The sequence below is a fragment of the Sycon ciliatum genome, chromosome 1 (genome assembly GCF_964019385.1).
Source record: "Sycon ciliatum chromosome 1, ocSycCili1.1, whole genome shotgun sequence".
NCBI classification, from domain to species: Eukaryota; Metazoa; Porifera; class Calcarea; order Leucosolenida; family Sycettidae; genus Sycon; species Sycon ciliatum.
In genome coordinates, this window is record NC_088643.1 from 30,957,624 (window position 1) to 30,981,160 (window position 23,537).

Genomic DNA, 23,537 nt, shown 5'->3' on the forward strand with positions numbered 1-23,537 from the left:
CATGCCCATGCATCACCAAGTAGTCAAAAGACACACAGTGACAACCGCGTGAACAGATCTACAGCAGCTGCTGCTGGAATTCTGGCACGTGTGCTACCAGAAAGCAGAGTTCAAACAGTGGGTGTCAAGCTGCAGTGTATGCATGCCACATTTCTGTGAATAAGAAACCAGGTCGTACACCCAGTCAACCAGGCCCCGCCAGTCCAGGGGCATTATGATCCAGGAACACAGATGAACAAAATCTATTCGTGTGTGTGTGGGGGGGGGGGGGGGGGGGGGCTCATGTTGCCACATTACTTTTTCGCGGTGTTGTGCTTTTTCTTCTGCTTGAAGCCGATTTAACAGGTGTCTTCTTCGGAGTTTTCTTGGGAGAACTTGAGCGGGGAGCTGGCTTGGGAGAAGTCACACGGGCTGTCTTGCTCGGGTTGCTGGTTGCAGGTTTCTTGGGAGAAGTGGAACGGCTGACTTTCTTTGTTGGAGCCTGAAACAACAAGACAACAGAAGCTACGACACTGAAGGTAGCAGAGGGGGGGGGGGGGGGGTACAACTTGTGAAGGAGCTATTTTGACTGCATTTTCGAGGATATGATGTGGCGCTTATTTCAGACAGGCGGTAATTTCCGAAAACATGGTACTTCATTTCCACTCTGTACAATAAATTGTTCAAAATGTTTGGTACAAAAACACGGGATGGCATGCTGAATGTGAGCCTGTACTCATGATAACATATTGGGGTTACCATATCCATTCCTTGACACAATCTCAAACGACGACCTATACCGTAGAACCAAGAGCAACCCTATATCGGACACAGTTGCATGTAGGCGACTACGAATGACCGGTCATGTGCTACAGATGGACACGGACACGCCACCGCAAGTAGCCATGAGCGGCTATTTTGACAAGGGCAACAAAGCACCTCGTGGGCGGCCAAGGTTGACACTGGCTACAAGTCTGGTCGCTCAGCTGAATAACGTTATAAATTCTCCACGACTGGAATTCATGATTTTCGTATCTAGCGCTCGTCATTATTCTGTGTCTCCCTGGTGGGTTTTAGACTACCGATAAAAAGTGACGGAATGGGAAAGTCGCCAAGGTGATTTTGATCACGTGACGTTACTGGCACGTTACCGGTGGAACAGTTTTACTGCCGCGGCTGCTGCGGCAGTTAACTTTTGACCGGCAGTAAAAAAGTGCTCAGGCTGCATGCGGGCTGGGAAAAGGGAAAATCAATTGTCAGTGCCGCGGTGAGAGCTGAAAACTTCACGGTAACGTTAGTTTGTTATCGGTAGTGTGAATGTCCCATGGTTTATCGGCATTCACGGTTTGACGGGATTCACGGTAGTCTGAACGCGCCCTTACCTGTAGACAGTGTAGTTTTCCCTGAGCAGTGTTTCTGCTAAGTATTTTCCCTTGTCCCTTTTCACTTCCCTTTCGTCTCATCCACCCTTCCAGGAAACTCCCCGATAAGAATCCATTTACTTTTGGAGAATCTTTCAAATAAAGTCTAAATGAAGTAGAGGACAAGCAACAACACAAGTACACACGTCGTCTCCTTCCCTAACTCACATGTTTGGAGTGATCGGTTGGTTTCAGGAGGAACTCCAAGACACGATCTATCAATTGCACCTGAAAATACACAGGAAGAATACGGGAGTACACAAACAACAAGCTGTAATCAACTGAGTTGTCAGGTTGGTCAGATTGCTCAGGTTTCCTGCACCTTCATCTATACTTGTAGAGGAAGTGGTGCAGAGCAGACCTGCTCTTTCCCCAACACTCGGCAATCATCAAACTCGTTTTTCGCACTGATGTTTCGGTGGATTTGTGTGTGTGTGTGTGCGTGTGTGTGTGTGTGCATGTGAGTGTGTGTGTGTGCGCGCGTGTGTGTGAAGTAGGGATTCACTGGCCAGAAAAAGCCACTTCGCAGCTGTGTGGTGTACACCAGGCTGAATCGTGGCGGTCAATTCTTTAGCCTTGCAAGCGGTTGAATGGTGCAATCCCAGCACAAGTTGCTCTGGCTTCTGCTGTAGCATCGCTATCATCGCCTCCGGCAATGGGCGTCAAAGGTCAAAAAGGTGATAACAGCGAGTTTGATGATTGCAGAGTGACCGGGGAAAGATCAGATCTACTCTACACCACTTCCTATGTAATCAGCTGAGTGACAGCATGGTCTGAGTGACAGCATGGTATGTTAGTACGTACATGTATGTACACGTATGGTAGGTATTCTGAGTGACGATATGGTATGTTAGTATGTATGGTAGATACATATATTCTGAGTGATACGGTAGACTTAGACCTTTGTCCACACAGTGCTGAATGTGCTGAATACCGCAACGGGCAGAGCTTCCTTACAAATGAGGCAGAACGGGAGTTTTCCCTGTTGCGATCCTCAGGCAATGTAATTCTGGCATTAGAGAGGTTCCGCACTACGTAAAGTTGAGCTACTTTACGTTAGTGGGCGGGAAAAAACCGTGAATTCGCGAGTTTGCACTCCACTTACGGAAAGTTGTCTACGGAGAGTACGTAGATAGGGCTCTGATAACGTAGCTGGTCCGTAAGTGGATTGGGGTACAAATTTATGACTCTCTCCCCAGGTCGATCTGGTCGTACACTGCCGTGTTCGGAGTTGCCAAGGGCAGCTACGTGATTTGAAAACTCCGTATGGCGGAACCCAGATGCGCATGCAGTTTACGTAAGACTTTCCGTAGATCGACTACGTTTTTTTCTAACGTAATTACGTTATGCGGAACCTCTCTATTAAAACTTGTAAGCGGTGGGACCGGGTGGAAGAAACATGAATGTAGACTTTCCATCACATTAGAAAACTGTTGGGCTTGCTTATGCAGTTTCTATTGTACAGTCGTCCCTCTCTAATCCGGCACCTTTTGCTACGGCGTTTTCTGCTGGATTAACGAGGGTGCTGGATTAAGAAATCCTGCCCTCTGACCCGGCCCTACCCAATTGCATGCATGTATCATACGTCAAAACGCAGGGTTTTTCCGTGTCGACCCAAGTATTTGGTGCACGGCTTCATATTCTCAACTGTTCTCCAGGAATATACACAGTGATAAAGTGATAAAGTAAAACAGAGAACATGTTCACATGTACTCTTGCACACACACGCACACACACCTGAAAATTGGCAGGACACTACTCCTTGGTAAAATAAGAAAGTATGGTTGACTGCTTAGCCGTTGTCTCCTGGACAACATTGACCCTCTTGAGAAGGCCACGCGAAGCAGTCGACATCATGCAGGTCGAACGTTGTAGTTAGTTGTAGAACGTCAGTACCGTCGGTCAGTGTCGTGCAATGTTATCGCATGAGTTGATTGTTTAGTAACTGGTGGTGTTAGTGGACAGTATAGCGTAACTTGTAGTTCCTTGGTCTTTCTCTTTGTATAAATTGAGTTAGGGTTTGGAAAAGTCCTAACAACCAACTGAACTGAACTCTCCCGCGCGAGGTCGAGTACAGTTGTCAACTGAACTGAATTCTGAAGTGGCCCCGCGCGCGCGGCACTGACTAGACTGGCCTAGCCTGGCCTGGCAAGGAGTGCACATGTACGGTACGCGATTTACGACTACCGGATTATGAAATCAAACTAAGTGCAGTTTGAGCGATTGGTTTCAAAAAGTCACTGCCGGAGGCGGAATTCAAGTGCCGGATTAAGATGTAGGAATTGAACGAAAAAAATCGGTTTCGTCAGAAAGTGCGCCGGTTGGCAAGGGTTCCGGATAAACAAGTGCCGGATTAGAGAGGGACAACTGTATCACAGTGCTTTCAACACACTGGAACAGTAATATTCTTGGACACACAAACACACAAACTAGTAGTGAAACTACCCACCAAATAGGCCACAGAACATCTTACAACAATACAGTGTAGTGTAGTGCAGTGCAGTGCAGTGCATTCATGTAGTCAATACCTTAGATCCAGTGTGTGAAAGGCACATGTAATCACAGATCTCTTTTACAATGGGAAGTGGATACCTGGAGTGAGATGAGAAACAAACGGACAGCGTGAAACGCAAGAGACAAAATTCGATATTCACTTCGAGAAAAATCCCCATCCCGGAAACGAGACAAAACATATTAACTCTCCAGTTTAAACAAATGGCAAGGAGACAAGGCTGTACTAAGTTGTACTAAGTAATTATTATTAAAGTTGTACTAAGTTGTACAAATCAGTACAAAAGACATACCGGTAGTATAGGAACCAAGGTTGGGTAATCAGGACATAATGACAGCACTCATTCATCGCGGGTCTGCCCAGTGACTCTCCAAAGCAGGTACATCTGTCGTTTGCCGGCGAAGAAATTAAGATGACTGCACTCCTGAGCAAAGTGCGAGCCCTGCGGCATTCCGGCCCGATGGCTCAAGTTGCAGGGATGGCTCCTGGAACCAGCAAATCCCCCCTCCCGGTGTTAGGTACCATCACTGCCATGAACTGCGCCATATCAGTAGATTTTGCCCGAAGCGGCAAAGAGATCAAACGGAACGAAGAAGAGCAGCGTGATTTGCTCATTTCGTGGCCACACTAGGACAGACTGCACTGATAGAGCTGAGTGGGAGGCAAGACAGCTGCAGTCAAGGGCGGTGGAAAGCGCAAGAACCACGTGCTTTGCACATTAAGTCCCTGATTCAGATGTACCTGGATATTCATCCGGGTGATACTGTGTTGCGGGAGCATACTGTATCCATCGTTGATACGAGATCAACTTATACCCTGATCGACTTGGTATGTGCTCGACGACTCAGCTGCCGATCCTTCCTAATAGGAACGATAGCCTTGTGGCACCGGATGGCCAGCCTTTGAAGACTCACGGGCACAAGTCACTCCAGCCACAGCGTTTGTATGATGCTGTTATTCTACCTGCCACTGGTGCAACCGTCAATGTGGTTAACAGCTTAGAGGCCATTCAGGCGGAGTTCCTGATTGGAGCACATTGCCGCCTCATCTGGTCTGCAACTACATGCATGTAGTGTATGTGTGCATAGTGTATGTGTGCATAGTGTATGTTTGTATAGTGTATGTATATACATTACCAAGAGTGCATAAACAAGAGTATGCAACTGTGGTTATGGGTCAGTGTGCGGTGCGCTGCCTTCATTACGTAACTTGCCTTCATCACGCTCTGAAAGCATGCATTCAAACTCACAATTTCTTGTACGAGCCCATCTGTTTTTGCTCGATTCGTTCCAGTACCTACGCAACCTTTAAATTCTGGCGCGTGAACTCCAGTTCCGTACGAAAGTTCATTTCAAACCAGAGGAAAAGTGCGGTATTTGATTTTCCGCAGTGCGCGGACTGCAGCTGAATGATGTAATGAAGGCAGCGCGCCGCGCATCTGGCCCATAGAAAAGAGATCACAGTTGCATACTCTTGTTTATGGACTCTTGACATTACTGTAAAAGCCATATATATATAACAAAGTGCTAATTCTAACGAGTTAACGAGGAGAAATCTGTCGTTAAAATAGAAATCATTAAAGAAATCGATACATATACTGTCCTATTGAGCGTTGAGAATGAGTGAGAGTCGTTACCGTTGGTACACGTAAACCTCAGTGTCAATTTGGGGGAAATCATTATAATAATTATAATGATTTCCCCACACATACACAATGTAAAAGCCATTATTCTAACGTGGCGCATATATTATATGCGCCACGTTAGAATAATGGCTTTTACACTGTGTATGTGTGCACAAACACAACTCACTTGGTTAGGAAGGCTTTCTTGGATTCAAAGCGGTCATCACTCTGCTCAAATACAAAGCCACTGAACAAGCGGATGTGCTTCTTTACTTCTAATTTCTGTCAAAACAAAAGCGCACACATAGCAGTTCATAGGGTGAATTAGTACAGACAGACCCCATCACTTACTCAGGAAAGAAACTGCACTGTTGTGATGAGTAAACGCATGCTGCAGGCTGAGGAATAGTGCATATCCTATGTGCCTACAACAGTGGTTACATAATCTTGAGATGCCTATCAAGAAGTAGAAACTACAAGTACATCAGGGCATAGATTAACGGCCGGACATCGGACATTTTCCGGCCATTTTCGGCCACTGACCGGACGTTTTCATTTTCACCGGACATAGTGTCCGGTCAAAAAAGGAAAAAAAGAGCAGCGACCTTTCGACCTTTTTATGCAGAGTTGGGCTTTCTTCGGCCGCTTCGTGCCAACTGCGACTTGCATATCGTACAACTAACACGTCTACACCGTAGCCTCAGGCGTAGACTTCACCATATTTACTTGATCCGCCTGTAGCAACGCGGTTGCTACAGTAAATTCACACTTTCGACCTTTGGTACATGGTGTCGACTTCGCACCTGACTGAATCGATGGGTTGAACTGCAGTGCAGTTGTTCGCTCTTGAGAGGAAGATGTCATCTTTTTATTTTCACCCTTTCACTGACCAGGAATGCAGATAGTCTTTTAGAATGTCTTCTGGAAAGCGAAAGGGAGATTCAGAGGACTTGCCGCCGGGCAAAAAAGTCTGTGGTGTGAAGGCCGCTACTTGCGATAAGTGGATCTCGGACAATGATGCAGAGCTGACTTCTTCCGCCTGGCTGATTTATGACCGGCAGAAGAACGATCGGCTGTCAGCAGAATGTTTGAAGTGTCCCGTGTGCATCAAGTTTGTAGACAGAGTCCGCAGTTGTAAAAACTTCAGCGAGGCTTTCATAACCGGATCCAAGAACCTGAGAACATCAGCGTTCAACTTGAGGATCATGCTGGAACGGAGATGCACAAACGAGCAATGAATCTTTTCCGCAGGCAAGAGTGTCCCGCTCGAAATGCCCTCGAATTCGCTCCAATTGCGAAGGCACTGTGCGAGATGGACGATGGTGCTGCCGCTATTGCACGACACAAATTCGAAGGTCAAGGAGCATATCGCGTTCGCAAAATTCTGGACTGCAACGCTTTCTTGTACATACATTTGTCGTCAGTAAAATAGTTCAGTTTCTAATACAAATATATTGGCGAATTGTGCATAGTAATGTGTGAGATACGTCCACATAATGAGTCATTGTGAATATACTTCAGTACTACTAAAAAAAAGAAGAAGAACACCCTGAAAATGTGTTGTGGAACATGTCCGGGCATGTCCGGACAGATTTCAAAACGGAAGGACATTTGCCCTGAGTACATGTATAGTCAAACTCAGATAAGATGCACCCCTCGGGACCAGGGAAATGTTCGTCAAATCCAAGGCTTGTCTTATAAAAAAAAAGGGGGCTCTTGTCTTGTTCATGCACATGCTTGGCGCTCATCGCTACCACTGCCTCCTTTCAGCCCTGAACATGATCATCATCCCACCTATATGCATTTCCCTTGTCCTAAAATAGATGTCTTGGCTTGTGTCGGGGGCTCAATTCTTCACACTGACAAAAAAATGTTTTCATTTCCCTGTGCAAGTGGCTGTGATCAACACATCAGTGATCAACACATCAGTGATCAACACATCAGTGATCAACACATAAGTGATCAACACATCAGTGATCAACACATCAGTGATCAACACATCAGTGATCAACACATCAGTGATCAACACATCAGTGATCAACACATCAGTGATCAACACATCAGTGATCAACACATCAGTGATCAACACATCAGTGATCAACGCATCAGTGATCAACGCATCAGTGATCAACACATCAGTGATCAACACATCAGTAGACGACGACGGGCTTGTAGCACACTATGTGAGCAAAGCAATGCCGCAGCTTACCTTGCCAGGCGAGCCAAACAACAAGCGGTGAAAAATCTTGAGATCGTCACTTGTAACTCGAGAAATGGCATCATTAACTGAAACAAACAGAAAGAATAATCAGAAAATACAAAAAAAAATGGATAGTAGAGTAGCGTAAGCTGACTAGTCGACATTCGTCATGAGTAAGCATCAAGTCACAGGCTGAAAAATTCATAAGACCCCCGCTGAAAAATTCATAAGATCCCCGCTGAAAAATTCATAAGATCCAGTGATGGTGCCTCCTGTCCATTGCTCAGCTATTGACTTTGTCTAAACAAAAAATAGGCAATCGCGGTGGTGCTGGTGCATCGGTGCTATCCTCAAGCGGGGTGTTAGTGACAAATCAGGGAAGGACAATGTAAGCTTACGCTTCACAAGGAAAATAAACAAACACAAACACCGTTGCTACGTACTTCCTTCAATTTCTCCGAGGGCGATACCTTTACCCTAGAAAGCAAACAACAGCAAACAGGAAACAGCAAGGAGGTCGGATTTACGATGTTCCACTGCATGCGATGATGAATACAGTAACTATCAAAGCAGACAAAACAGATGAGAACCTGTGTGGATCCATTGGAAGTATCAACAAGATATTTCCAAGTACAGGAGACAGGTATGCACTAACACAGGGGGGGGGGGGGGGGGGGGGGGGGGGTGGTGGAAATCCACGGGTTCCCCGCTGGTACACAGGATGGCAAAAGTTGTACAAGGGTACATGGCAAAACATAAGCTGCCAAGCTCAAGGCCCTCGCCATGCTTCGGCGACAGTCACGTGGTTCGGTGGAGGGGAATTTTTGGTAAACCCGTTTTCCAGGTAAGTGTACTAGTACCAGTACCGACATTTTCGGTGCGTTTTATTTTCGGTAAAAATTTTGGCACCGAAGTTACCGAAAATAAAACACCACCGAAAAGTTCTGCTTTTACAGTAGCTTCGGCAACGAGAGAGCTTGGAAGCTCAGAGCCCTACGCTATGCTTTTTTTGCCTAGCTCGTCGTGCATGTTATTAGAACTGATGGAAATGCTTTTTCCATTGATTGGCTACATCATTGTATTGCAAAAACGTTTCAATCAGTTTGAATATGAGTTAGGCAAAAGTAATTGCAGAATTTATTGCGGATTGTTATTTTCTCTCACTTCATCCACTTTGGGTTTGCTCCTTCTTTTCCTTTTTATCTCCTTATACTGTAAAAGCCATATATATAACGAAGTGCTAACTCTAACGAGTTAACGAGGAGAAATCTGTCGTTAAAATAGAAATCGTTATACAGAAATCGATACATATACTGTCCTATTGAGCGTTGAGAATGAGTGAGAATCGTTACCTTTGGTACACGTAAACTAGTCAATTTTGGGAAATCGTTATATGCGCCTCGTTATAATAATGGCTTTTACAGTAATCGGATTTTCTGGCCTTTTTGTAGTGATACATTGACCTGTTGAGCCAATGAGGTAAAATTATATTCCATACAATACGATACAATACAATACAATAATGTCCTCGCCTTGATAGTGTGCTTGTGCTTAACATTACATAACTTTAGTCTCCTATAATACGCATCCTGTCCGACGGCAAAAGTGGCTGCAGATTTAGTTTTTCTGCACGTTATCAGCAATGACTACTGGTCTTCAGCAACTTGGGTCTCCTGTAATACGCATCCTGTCTATGCTTTCGTAATGCTAACATAATGCTCGGGATCGCACTCGCTACTGATCTTCAGAAACTTGGCCTGACTATCACTCACAATAAGACTGTTGTAATGTTCATCATTCCCAAGCGGTCGCTGGTTTCTCCCACAATTTCATCGTCCTGTTGTACGACGTGCTATACGACATCCTTATACCGCACAACACCGTATTGATGTCTGGCGCTGTCGCCTTCATCTCTGGTGCGGGTGTAATCTAGTGACTTCGTACATGCGTTATAATAGACCAATATCCCTTTGTCTGGGTTTGTGAAAAGGGCCACGCGTGCAAGTCAGCTCGTGTTAAGTGCAGGGTTTTGTATTTAGTTGGTATGTGGCAGCTTATGGGACAGAGAGACTTTTGCTCCCCGAGCTTGTGTATGTAAATAGTGTTTTACGTCGACCATGACGGCTAACGGCTGCTCCGATACGAACTCTAAAACCAGAAAAATAATAATGGCCACGATAGACCGTATTCAATTACGTCATCCTTTCACCGCGCGGCCGGCGCGGGGTACAGTTCAAAATCAAGCTGGCAGAGGCAGCATTTGGGAGGAAGATTTTACGAACGAGAAGTCCGCTTTGGTTGTTTTCTTTTGACGTGACTTAGTTTTGGAACGTGTGTTGTTTTGATCCCTTAACTAAGGGGTTTTCTGTTTTCACCGCTGTCAGCATACGTTCTAAACTAGCAATGCCGCACTCATGTACTGTTCCTGGCTGTCGGAACGTGTCTGGGGCGATGAAATGCAAGCGAGGGTACCGATGTGTTCAGGACGGCACTGGCAAATGGTCGATGGAAGAGTATCGTCTTTGTGGGAATACGGCAAAGCGGGTCGGCTGTAGGGGCGCTTGCAGCGTGTGCAGGACGTTGCCGTTCGCCAAGTTCCCCAAATCCCTGCCCGAAAGCGCTGATCCACATCTAGCTACACGGCTTTGAAAATTAATCAAATCGTGGAAAGATGCTGTTCGAAAACAAAATTTGATGGTGACTGCAACAAACGATGTGCGTGTATGTGGAGCACATTTCCCAGCCCTGCAACGCGAGAATGACGATGAAGTTCCCTCTGTATTTGCTTGGACCATCCCAGTGGTGGAGCGCCAAACACTGACCTCCAAGAAAGCGAGTGAGGCCGAAGAAGAAAGTATGACGGTGGATGAGGAAGAAGTGGCCAGCACTGAGGATACTGGAGAGGTGGACGTTGTCGAAGAGAATCAGCGGCTGAGGGATGAGATCTTGGACCTGAAATCACAGCTAGAGCTATTGAAAGACCAAAACACGATCCTCGGAGCTCAGCTTGAAAGGCAGCGTTTTACGGCACGGCAGTTCACATCGGACAAAAACATTCGCTGGTATACTGGGTTCAGAACATTCGGACAGTTTGAGGAGATGTTCAAACTTGTTTTGTCCACCCGTTCAGCCACCCAAGCAAGAGGTACTGCACCAATCCTGCCACTGGAAGACTGCTTTTTTATTGCAATGGTGAAGGTGTGGAAGGATTATCCGGAAGAGGAGCTGGCACGGCTAACTGGTGTCTCCCAACCAACAATATCCAGGATTATCCGCCATTGGATTCCGTTGGCTGCCAATGCACTTCGTCAAATCCCGATCTTGCCGAGCAGATCCCAAGTGGATGAGCTAATGTCACTGTCGTTCCGTGAAATGTATCCACGGACACGGATTATCATCGATGCGTTGGAGATTCCGATAGAAAAGCCAAAGAACCCCACTACTCAAGCTGCCACATGGTCGGAATACAAGCAACGTAACACTGTTAAAGCGCTTGTAGGAATAACACCTGGTGGTGCTCTGTCGTTTGTGTCGCAGCTGTATGGCGGACGAACATCTGACAAGGAGTTGGTGAGGAGATGCGAACTACTGAAGCTGCTGGACAAAGGCGATGTGATTACGGCCGACAAAGGGTTTGATATTGCATCCGACGCACTTGTGTATGGTGTTGGTGTCAATATCCCACCCTTTCTCCACCATCAACAGTTCTCCGAAGAAGATCTACTTACAACACGACGCATTGCATCACTTAGGATTCATGTGGAGCGAGCCATTCAGCAGATCAAGAATTATTCCATCCTTCGCTTCCTGCCCATCAGTATGGCTGATATTGGAGATGAAATCTTTTCATGCTGTGCCCTTCTCACTCTATTTAATCCGCCATTGATGTAAGTTATTCTGCAATGGTCTCTCCCTCCGGGACCGTCGCGCACATAATCGCGTAATGTACATATTTCCATGTACATACAGCTATTCCACATAACCTTTGCATAACGCGGTTGCTCGCGACCAACTAGTTACTTTCGTGCACCTCAAGTGACAGTAACTATGGTAGTGACAGCTATTGTAGTGTGTGGGACAGAATGGTGCTCAGCAACAGCCTAAGACCCCCCCCCCCCCCCCCCCTCTGCTGCGATTGAACTTGGATACTGTCGACATTGCATTACTTGTGATCTGTGCGCCTCCTTATGTAGCCTGTATTATTGCCTTCAGGACAGCGCACCTTACTCCTTTAGGCATCTAATCCAGTACATTGTAGGATATTTTGGTGTTTGTTCGTTACATCGGACTTGGAATGGGCCTTCACTTTTCTGTGACTAAAGATGTTCTGCTCTGGAGCCGTGCTCCCAATAATACCATCCATGGAAGGGTTGGTGCATAGTATAATCTAAGGGTGAAACGATTAGCCGGCTAAAATAGAATTGTTTGCCATCTTCTGTCCGGTGAGAGCCACCCCAAGGCAAAATAGCAGGGGGTACTCTGCACTTGTCTGTTGTCACTAGCATTCCCAGTCACATCCATGGGCGACTGCGGATTCACTTCCTCTCGGGCAAGTTGCGTGTCAGGTTCACCACTTGGACTATGTTCACCACTGAGACTAGTTTCACCACTGAGACTAGGTTCACAGGATGCACCCTTAGAAGCCTTATCTGTGCCTTCAGCCCGCAACTCACGACACGCCTTCCGCTGCTCTTTCGCCCGTGCAATGCGTTCCACCCTTGCAACCAGCGTTGACTCGGACGGCAGAATGTGGGTGAAAGCCATTGCCACACCGCGGGTACTAAGTTCGTTTACGTTCTTGGCGAAAGTCAGTTGCTGGCAGCCGAGGTGGGGCAAGTGGCTTTTCCAGTTCCTTCCGCGCAACAGCTACCGGCGTTGCGCTGCTCTTGCTGTACGCAGCCTTTTTAAACACCAGATCCTTTAGGCCGAGTAAAAAAAATTACTAGATGATCGTCCTTTTTTTTGGAAAAATCGGGGAGGGCGGGAGGATTTTATTTTTATTTTTTTACTTTTTACCCTCTCATGCACACAGTGTACACAACAACATCAAGGTTTTTTTTTTCTTTTTTTCTTTTTTTTTCTTTTTTTCTTTTTCTTTCTTCAGCAGATCGATACTGACGTTGTGATATACTAGTAGTATGTGGTCCATATAGTAAAGAAAGTATTAAACAAAGCGTGCACATGTTTCCTGCATCCGCGATCGGTAAAAAACCAACGATTTCGGCAAAAACTCACGATTTAAAAAATAAAATATTTCTTGGGGCGCTGACAAAAACTGGGGCGGACGGGGACGATCATCTAGCTTTTTTTTTTACTTGGCCTTAGCAGGCACACTTCAACCTTCTTGCTCCGTGGCACATTCCATTTGCTGGCCTCTTCCGTGCAAGTCAATGCTGACCGGTGGTACCTCAGCCGCACAAACTCCTCAAGAGCATACGCAAACGCCGCAAGGTGTTTGCAGGAAGCGTGAGGAGGGCGGCCAGCAGGACAGCCACACTCTGCGTACAGGACCTCTGCATGTCTGTCCAGCTTGTATAGGGTATAGGTTTTTTTGTTGTTTCATTTCTGCCAGCACAATGCAGCGGAGATACAGTGTTCCTTGCTCTTTGGGATCCACTGCACCTTTTATGGCCTGCGCCAATCCATTGCTGAATAGAAGCAGGGCATGCTCATTTACAGCCTTGAAGTTCATTCGGCTCCCATCAGTGGACTGACTATAAATGAAATAAGCCACCACCTTGGCCATGGTGAACATCGGCAAGGCAGTCCGAATGTCAACCAAGGGCTTCCACAACTTTGGGTCGACTGGAAACTTGCTTTTCGTACGGGTCACTTCTATCGACTCTGTGGATGGTGGTATATGCGGTGGTTGTGACTGTGCTGGGGGATTACTGACGTTGCCTTGTACCGGTGGCGATAGAAAGCTACTTTCAGCACGGCCTGAAGTTTTCGCAAATGTCTATAATCTGCAGTTGACACAAGAACACAAGCCACAGGAAGATTTGGAATTTTTAGGCTCAGCAAGGAATATTGTCAGGTTTCATGGGTACCGTGTCACAAAACAAAAGTAAAATGACAAGAACATAATACAGGTAAAATGACTATGGATACTGTTGCACACTGAGTTGAAAGCAGATCCCATTATAGCAACTCTCAGCAGAGTCACAATGCTGCCATGCACCTGGTCAATGGCGATGGCTTCGTCCATGCCCACACCTAACTTAGTCCAAGTCTACTGGTTTTTGAAAAATCTTTTTAGTTCAGCTCCATTCTTTGCACGCGGGCCAATAACGAAAAAACAGACGCCTGGGAGAGTTTAGTAATTTTCGGCAACACACTACTGAGTAAGAAGTGAAACGAAGAAAGCTTACCTCCCAATCAGTTCGTCCTTCTTTCCGGAAACGGGTAAGCCATGTTCACGGAGTAGCCTCTTCAGCTCAGGCACTCTCAAGTCGGCTAAAGACGAAACTTTCTTGGCACTCATAGCTGACGGACCAGTCGGTGATGCTCCACGACAGGCACTACCTGGAACTCGACGTGAAGGCTAACTCTCGAAATCAAAACAACTGTCTGTGGCAACGAAGCAAGGAACGGACAACGATGATGTCCAAGACGAAATTTTTCGGAAAAGGTGAAGTCTGTCTCACCATGCCACGAAATCTCAAGTATACCCCCGGCGTGAGCCGATGACGTAATTGTGAATAAGGACTATTCCCAACCATACCACAACGAACTGATCGGCTATATCATTGTATTGCAAAAAGTTTCCATCTATTCGAACAACATTCGTGATGAGCTAGGCAAAAAAAAAAGCATAGCGTAGGGCCCTGAGCGAAATAAATAAACTTTATCTTTGCATTTGAGGGTAATACAACACCGTCTACCACCTTGATGACCAGCGGCGGATCCAGAGTTCAGCTGAGGGGAGGGCGCGGGGTAATATTCATGACAGGGAACCTATGCGGTACCTGTATTTTGTACACATTACGACATAGCGGCTATTTTACGTCATAGGCTTAGCGGTTATGTAGAATTACTATTTTAGCACATGCACTCACTCCCACTTTTTCAACCACTTCATTGAGGACTCTGGCTGTAGTAGAACATAGCCGTACTACATTGAATTGTGTAAAGATAGTGCTTCAAAGCTCAAGACATGCTGAGATCGAGAACAATGGCAAAATAATAAAATATACGATTATTTGGATGGCCATGTCCAGCAGTAAGAATGGATGATGAGGTATTCACCTCGGGTTGATCCTTGTCGATGCAATGTAGGAAACGGGACGCACGGCGCACAAAAAACGCCTTCCTCGCCAGCCTTTCCGGAATAGGCAAGCCACTCAAACCACTTCAGTAGCAGCGAGCGAGTGGAAGTACCGGTCTTTCGGCGGCTGTCGGGATAATCCCTAGATGGCAACACCGTCTGTTTATCAGGCTTCCGGTTCCCAAGTATTTAGCGCTTTTCTGCATCGCTGAGAGTTGCACCGCCAATAGCTGCATCAACAGCATCCGAGTAACTTCGCTGCGTAGCAGTGCCACCAGCCACATTCGTGACAGTCACAACGTCGATGATCTGCGATAGTTTCAACAGGTAAACGCTCCTGACTCGCATCACTACTACTGACGGTCCCACCATCCATTTGGGGAAGATCAGAGTCTGAACAGACCTCGATCTCAGGATCTTCGCGGTGGTCCGAATTCTCATCCAAAGACGGATCGCTCGACTGAGCAGCTGACGAAGCGCAAGTTCGCTTCGCGAAAAATCCGTGGAGAGTTTGTTGGCTCCATAGCCGCTTGGGCGGGCGGTGCGCCATCCCCTTCACCGACTTAGCTATACAAGTTCGTCAACTGAACACTAATTTCAAAAATAAAAGTCAACCAAAGTCTAAGAGAACAACTACTCCGTGTTCAGAAGAACTTTCTTATCTGACACTAGAAACTACTTGTCACAGCATGTGCAAACACTTGCGCAACTGCCCATGTGCATGCACTAAAAAAATCGAACTGTTTGAGGGGAGGGCGCGCGCCCACCGCGCCCTCCCCTAGATCCGCCACTGATGACCTAGGCACAAAAGCATAGGGATCAGGGTTCTAGCCAAAGGGGGGAGGGGGAGGGGGGGGGGGGCGCAGCGCTTTGATGGTACTGTACGGGACAGGTACGGGATAGCGCCAGGCATGCCGACGGCACAAACAAACACACACCTTGATGGTACGGTACAGGACAGGTACGGAATAGCGCCATGCATGCCGACGGCACAAACAAACAAACACACACCTTGATGATACGGTACGGGACAGGTATGGGATAGCGCCAGGCATGCCGATGGCACAAACAAACAAGCAAACAAACACGGCATTTTAAAAGCCTCGACTCACCAATTCAATTTCTATCGACTTTGTTGGACTTCGAAGTTCAGCATTGAGACGGTCGACTGAGTGCTTTTTCCGTTTGCCTTCCACTATCAATGGCCGATCTAGCAAACCTGCATAAACACAAAGCCAGAAAGCTGCTCAATTTACCAGCCATCATGATGTTATAGTTTATACCTACAGTGCTGTCTGGTGGCGAAGAACTGAGGATTCAGAGTGGTAACCTAGGCCGCTTCTACGAATACAAACTCATGAATACATCCTGTACGGGAAGATTGTTTTACTGCAAATAGAGAGATTGCTGGACTTGTGAACTACCAAACGTGTTTAAAAGCAGTACACAAAGTTGAACATGACATAGCTAGAGCATCACTGCCACTGCTGCTATTAGTGATCACCTCACCAGCACTGGCTTGCCCAGTCGCCTTTTCATCCATTATATCAGAAATCATTTCCTCCTCCTCTTCTTCTTCTTCTTCTTCTTCCTCTTCTTGTGGCTCCACTACTCCATCAACCTCTTGATCTTCTTCAGCTTCACTTCCCTGAACATAAATGTTAATTTAACCAAGAACGAAAGAAACAGGGCAGCAGCAACGGAGTTGGGCAATATCACCAAGATCTCATCAGAACAGAATAAATCCAACCTTTTGCTCAATTAAACATCAACTGGGCATCGATTAGGAAGGGATGGCAAACATATTTAAATGAGCCGTCAGATGCAAAAAGGTACCTTATGACATTTTTGGCCAAATCGAGGTTAACGATTGTTTCAGATACAACCTGGTCAGGAGAGTGTCGTGCAAAAAACCAGGTCCAAAAATCTCAATTCATCACCGAGTTACCCTGGAAACTATCCGGACTATCGATCACATATTCACAGAAAATACTTTTTCGAACGCGATTTTCTCAACTGCGAGCAAAACGTCATAAGGTACCTTTTTGCATCTGACGGCTCAAATACAAGTAGCACAACCAAAGGACTGTTCTAGAATTCACACCTCACATGCATGCAAGTGGCAACAAACCTATCACAGTCTTCTGAAAGGAGCTCTAGGAAACTGCAAACAATCAAGTGCAGCGTTCACCCGTAAGGTAAACAAAGGAGACGACTATCACAGTTTGTTCAAGAACAGTGTTATGTGTCACAGTGGGACAGTGCCCAAGCCAAGGGACTGAAGGTGTGCGGCAAGTGCAATAATTGCAAAGGTAATTTCAGGAGGTAGTAGGTGCCGAAACGCGGTGACAATCCAGTAAATCTAATAATCAAGTAATCAGCTAGGCACTAGAGTAGAACCCGGGTTAAGGGTCACACCGGATTAGGGATCGGAGCCCGGGGAGGCACTTGGCACGTATATTGTGCGGGTGATCCTTCGGAGCCCGGGGGGGGGGGGGGGGGGGCACTTGGCATGTACATTGTGCGGGTGATCCTTATACCGGGATTTAATTTCCGGCCCAAGGGGGAGGTCCCCCGTCGGTTTCCGAGGAAGCCGTAACTTTTTTCGCTCCAAACTATTTTTCCGGGGTCCATCTACTCACAAAAAGTCGTTTTGCACACCTTTTTGTCCATCCTTTGATCCTAGAGGGTGGTGGCGTTCCCACGGCGGATGCGGAAAACTCGGCTTCCAGCCGAGTCTCACGCGAACCGTGAAATTTATTTATTTTGTCCATCCCTGTACAACTGAGTCCAGCTATGTCCGCGCAGAGTTAGGTGGATCCCTAACCCGGGTTCTACTCTACCTGTCATCGCAGATTGACTGCTGGTTTACGCTGCCGGATCTGGATGGCTTCAAGCTATTTCCTTGATAGGTAGCTTGCTCTGTTCTTGAAATGATATCCCCCCCCCCCCCATGTGATGTAGTAAGATAGTTGTCCAGCCACACCCAGACCGTTGGATTCTTCGACTCCAGCTTGGCAAATTCCAACTTTCGGCTTTATTTTATCAATTTTAAGTTTTTAACGGGAAGCCCAGTCCAAACATCGCCCATTGTAATATTGTCCTTGTCTCCCTTGAAGAGGTCCATAAGGGGTCGTCGCAAAAGTTTTTTGTCGTCCCTGAAACGAACATGATTCATTTGGGGGGGAGGGGGTGCGAGCCAAAATCACAAGTCGACCGACACTGTACATATGACATGTACATGCATGCGATTTTCGTCGTCCAGCATAGCAAGCTGTGTTCGTTTCAGAGGGAGGGGAGGGGGTCCGAGTACGAAATGAACGATGTTCGTTTCAGGGACGACAGAAAACTTTTGCGACGACCCCTAAGAGGAATTGATACGAGAAAACCCGAGTTGAAGCTGACAATGAGAAGGCACTGAAATGTTGCCATCAGGAATAACTAGCAGGGTAGCGATCCCTCTTTTGGTGACATAAGTAGTTTCTAGCTTGACACAATGCTGACAGGAACTACATGTACTAATGATGATGCTGAAGTGAGTATCCCAGAATGACTTGTTTCAAGGGGCTGCCTCCACTTGCCACTTTGGGGAGTCTGATGCTGAGACGGGCACAACAAGCGGTGCACAAAAGGAGCCATTCTCGTCGATAGCAATATTAGAAAATAGAAACTCTAACGCTACGCTAGAACCAGTGAAGCTCTGCACAGCCAGGTAATGATCAAGTTATCAATGTGATCTTGCTCAGCAACCTTTGAATACAAGTTCTGCTAGCGGTAGGAGCAATTAGAACGTGCTGATCAACAGCGAAAGGACCATTTCTATACATATATTATATTGCTGGGTGATTCGAGGTTGCCTTGCATGGTGTAGAGAGGAATTGAACTTCCCTTTCAATAATAAGTTATGATGAGCCAAATGCATGCTGCAAATGCATGCATGCATGTGCTGCCTAGCCAGGATCATACTGCATGTACATGTGCATGATGGAAAGCTGCATTCTCCATTTAGTACCTTGACTTCTTTTTGATCTTCAACTTCCTCGTCGGATCTCTGGTGGTCCTTGTCCATGACTGTGGAGATCAGAGGACAAATACAATATTACTTAACCCACAACTGAGTCTTCCCAGCAGTGTCTGTAATTGCAAGAGCCAGTGATACTGTAAAAGCCATATTTATAACAAAGTGCTAATTCTAACGAGTTTACGAGGAGAAATCGATACATATACTGTTCTATTGTGCGTTGAGAATACGTGAGAATCGTTAGCTTTGGTACACGTAAACCAGTCAATCTGGGGAAATCGTTATATACCATGTCGCGTATAAAAGCAGGTGCTTACGGCCGAATAAGCCGGGGTTCAAACCATGCTTCTATTCAAGGTATGCTTCTATTCGAAACATGCGTCTATGTCAAGATCATCAGTCTACACTGTGCAGTGCACATTGTCACGTATGTAGTGTGCAAGTACATGATACATGCATGCTTCTATTCAAATCGTGATTCTGTGACATGGCACCCTTCGAAAAATCGGCTTCTATTCGAGTCATGCTTCTATACGGGGCATGCTTATATTCGAGTCATGCTTTTATACGCGACACTACAGTATGCACCTCGTTTGAATAATGGCTTTAACAGTAGGGCAAGAGGCAAATTGCAGGAGGCAGTGGAGATTAGAAATGAGCGCCCAGAGATTAACACCAGCGCTGGGTGGTTATCACTCTAAAATTCACACTAAATCTATTTTCTACGTGAACTTGTTTTCTGGGAAAACACTGACGTGGTAATTTTCTTATAGTACTACTAGTACTAGCGAGAAACCTGTTCAAACAATTCTCAAGTTATCTGGTGACATCCGCACTGCGCTGTGTGCGCTAACTTATTGCCAGTACCCCAACACATTGAGTGAAAACCCGTGACATATTTCTTGCACAGCCGTAACATGCGTGGTCATAGAAATATTATCAACGCCTTACTAACTAACACCAAACAACTGTACATAACTGCTCCCTGGCAGACTTCCACTTCATATTGCATCCTGAATCCCTGATGATGGCAATTTGCCGAAACGTCGAATACAGTGAACTGAGTTGTGAATTTTTTGCAGTGCCCAGGGAAAGAGCATGTGTGTTCACCGCTTCTCTTTGAGTTACCGGTATGAAGCTGCAGGATACCTCACCCCTACTACGTTCCACAACCGAGTGTAGCATCTATCATCCTTCACTTGACAGAAGTAATGTAGCAATTAGAATTCAATGTATTACTTCGTATTATCAATGGGAGTCCCAGCACTTGAACTTTGTGTATAGGCTTTTGTAAGTTTGCCTACACCGTAATTGCTTTTGGGCCATCTCACCAGAAGGGCAGAAGCAGTGACATGCTCACTTGATGTTTCTACAGGCATGCCTGCAGCTGCCTCCGGCGGAGCCACCATCATCGACATATTTGTCGCAGCATATACTGGTGGCTGTCTTGTCTGGGCTGGGCAATAAGAACCCTTAGCAGACAACGGCAACGCTATTTTTTTACGGTACTCGTACCTTGATCACCCATATCGCGTTGAAGCTGCAGCGTAAAACCGGTATGGGCGCTGATTTATCGTTGTGACAAACGGGACGTTTTTTTGGCCATATATTGCGTAGTGCGTAGTGCTACATACTTATTTCACCGTGTATCGCGCATATGGAGCCATAAATGGTTGTACCGCGCGAAATAAAAGCTACTCTCGTGGCAACAGCGTACTAAAAATAGTGTGCATCTTGCTAAAGGTCGAACCCAAATCTCGGTATTTTTTCCCGTGCAGTAATACCGTTACAAAGTAAAGTTTTTTTGCTAAGGGTGTCTACTATCTGCATTAGTTCCACGACGTAGGCAGACGAACTATTGTCTCCAAAAATCACTGCTTTTATAATAAAAAAAATTATGGATTACATAATCACATAGAGAAAAGCGACCTAAACAATGCTACAGCATCATACTTGGATAACATGGCAATTCGTGGGTGAAATAAGCACAACGAAGAAGAGCAAACAGCAATATACTCCACATTGGGAGCATGCTAAACGCCTTGCTCACGGTGCTACTGTACTGTATTTTTCCCGTGATCATATTGATATTAAACCGGTAAACCGAGGCCCCGAGCACTGGGGATCGACTTATGCCTGGTAAAATTCCCGTAAGCCCATATCATTGTGTGTCAGCTATGCACAGGTGCATGTCATATGTTCCAGAGTATTCCAGGACAAACTATAAACTCAGTTGACTAAGAAATTCAATTTCAGTTGCAGCTGAATACTTGAGGGCAGGGAGTGGTATTTTACAACTCCCTGCTTGAGTGTTAAGCCCACCAAATCTAATACGCAAATAAATCCATGAAAAAAATTCCGCAACATGGCACTTGTCAGTACGTCAAGGCCTCCAAGTACGCAGCTGCTGTCAAGACCTTCGAAGGGACCGGTGTAAAGGTCACATGTGATGGGTGCCGCCACCTCGGTGCACCTTTGGGCACAGATGAGTTTGTGGAACAATTCGTCCAATCCAAGGTCGCCACTTGGTGCGAGGAAGTTGCACAGCTCACGACTATCGCTGCATCGCAACCACAAGCCACCTACTCTGCATTCACGCAGGGCCTACAAAATAAGTGGTCCTTCCTCTGCCATACCTCTTCCATCCTGCTGTCCCTTCTTGAACCGCTGGAACACGCCATCAGCGATCGGCTCATCCCGGCCATCACAGGTCAAGCTCCACCTGGGACAACTGTTCGCTGCCTACTCTCTCTGCCATGCCAGCATGGGGGACTGGGTATGGCAAACCCCTGTTCAATGGCTGAGCAGTACGCCTCGTCCAGAAGGATCATGGCTAGCCTCGTGTCTCGCCTGCTGGAGCGGGAGTTATCTCTCGGCGACTCTCTGACTCATCTCCGGACGGTCAAGGCGACGGTTCGTGACGAGATGCAGAGCGCAGCCAAGTCCATGTCTGACACACTTCGCTCGGATCACCGAGAGCTGGCCCCTGTTCTCGATCTGGCCTCGGAAAAGGGTGCATCCAGCTGGCTGACCTGCCTCCCCCTCGGCCGCCATGGTTTCACCCTCACCAAGGGAGACTTCCGGGATGGCCTGTGCCTCCGGTACGGCTGGACACCTCCTCGGCTCCCAAGTCTCTGCGTGTGCAGCAAGCCGCTGAATGTGCCCGTTTGGTGGCTTCCCGACGCTGCGCCATAACGAGGTGAGGGACATCACCGCCAGAGCCCTGAGGCAGGTCGCTCATAACGTGACGGTGGAACCCCACCTCCAGCCCGTCACCGGAGAGGCCTTCCGCCATCGCACAGCCATCAGCAGGCTCGGCTGGACGTTGCGGCTAGTGGTGTGTGGGGTGGCCGATTCAAGCGCATCTTTATCGATGTACGGGTGTTCAACCCTTTTGCGTCTTCGAATCGTGCCGCCTCCCTCGCTGCTAGCTACAGGCGCCATGGACAAGAAAATTGTCGGACGTATGAAGTACGCGAAGTCGAACATACCTCCTTCGTGCCGGTTGTGCTTTCTGCCTCTGGTGGCTATGGAAAGCATGCCAATGCGCTTTTCTCACGGATCGCGTCTCTCCTGGCTGAGAAGCGCAATGAGCCATACGCACGGGTTGTCTCCTTGCTGCACTGCCGCCTTCGGTTTGCCCTGGTTCGTTGTGGCGCCATGTGCCTGCGTGGCTCAAGGAGCATGTTTGCTCCTGCCGTACCCGAGTCCCCTGCAGTGCTAGTGGTGGCTGAGGCACGCATCCAGTGAACCTGCAGTGATCCTCCTGAGTCTGTATAATCATTAGTTACTATATCATTCGTTTTATGTAATTGTGTTGATGCTTCACAAATGTGTTATTTTGCCCGTACAAGAGGCTCAAGCGTCGACTGATAAAAAAAACTTCTCAGTACGCAAAGAACTGGAACGTATTTGGTAACACTGGCACCTTCTAAGTTGGCAACCATTTCCGTTATAGCCAGTATACCGGTAGTATGGCTTTATGAACGCCAATCGTCCGGCTGATATCTTCCTCCATATGTATCCCTCTCAAATCTGCAACATTTGCAAACATAAGACTAACCTGAAAATGATAGTATTCGCCGTTTGTAATAACTACTACTCTAGAGTACGGTCTGCGTATTCTCAAAACTCAGTAGAGAATACTGGTACAGTAGTTTCTGACGAAATAGCAATGATGCGATCGATCAGCTTGACAAAGAGTGTTCACACAGCAGGATAGACCCTCAAACTCAAAGACTGCAGGACTGTATCACCATCATCAGTGACAACCGAGTGTTCGTAGATACTGATTCTGAATCCTGCCTTTCCAAATCATACACCATCAATGCAATTATTTTAGTGGATTATGTACACACATGTGCAATGCATGCTCGAACCATGCGTGGCACGTGCAGCGATCTAACCGCGCGCGCGCGCGATTTGAACCTCGAGCTACAAAAAAATGATTCTGGCAAAATATAAATAATAACAATGGACCGTATGCGTGTTAAAACAAAATGGCGTCACGATT

The 23,537-nt window shown here is 46.7% G+C and overlaps 1 protein-coding gene across 1 annotated transcript in view; it reads right to left on the bottom strand.

Moving 5' to 3' along the window:
• The window catches only part of LOC135822660 (protein DEK-like), a 38,443-nt gene extending 15,103 nt beyond the window's left edge, over positions 1–23,340 (bottom strand). Inside the window, exons 1-10 of the mRNA XM_065335473.1 lie at positions 23,088–23,340; positions 19,016–19,074; positions 16,513–16,651; positions 16,116–16,222; positions 8,180–8,213; positions 7,746–7,822; positions 5,724–5,818; positions 3,929–3,992; positions 1,569–1,628; positions 298–481 (exon numbers count right to left, since the gene is read on the bottom strand). Of these exons, the coding sequence (XP_065191545.1) occupies positions 298–481; positions 1,569–1,628; positions 3,929–3,992; positions 5,724–5,818; positions 7,746–7,822; positions 8,180–8,213; positions 16,116–16,222; positions 16,513–16,651; positions 19,016–19,072 (817 nt within the window). The 5' untranslated portion in view covers positions 19,073–19,074; positions 23,088–23,340. The remainder of the gene's footprint in view (positions 1–297; positions 482–1,568; positions 1,629–3,928; positions 3,993–5,723; positions 5,819–7,745; positions 7,823–8,179; positions 8,214–16,115; positions 16,223–16,512; positions 16,652–19,015; positions 19,075–23,087) is intronic.
• Positions 23,341–23,537: the final 197 nt, after the last annotated feature.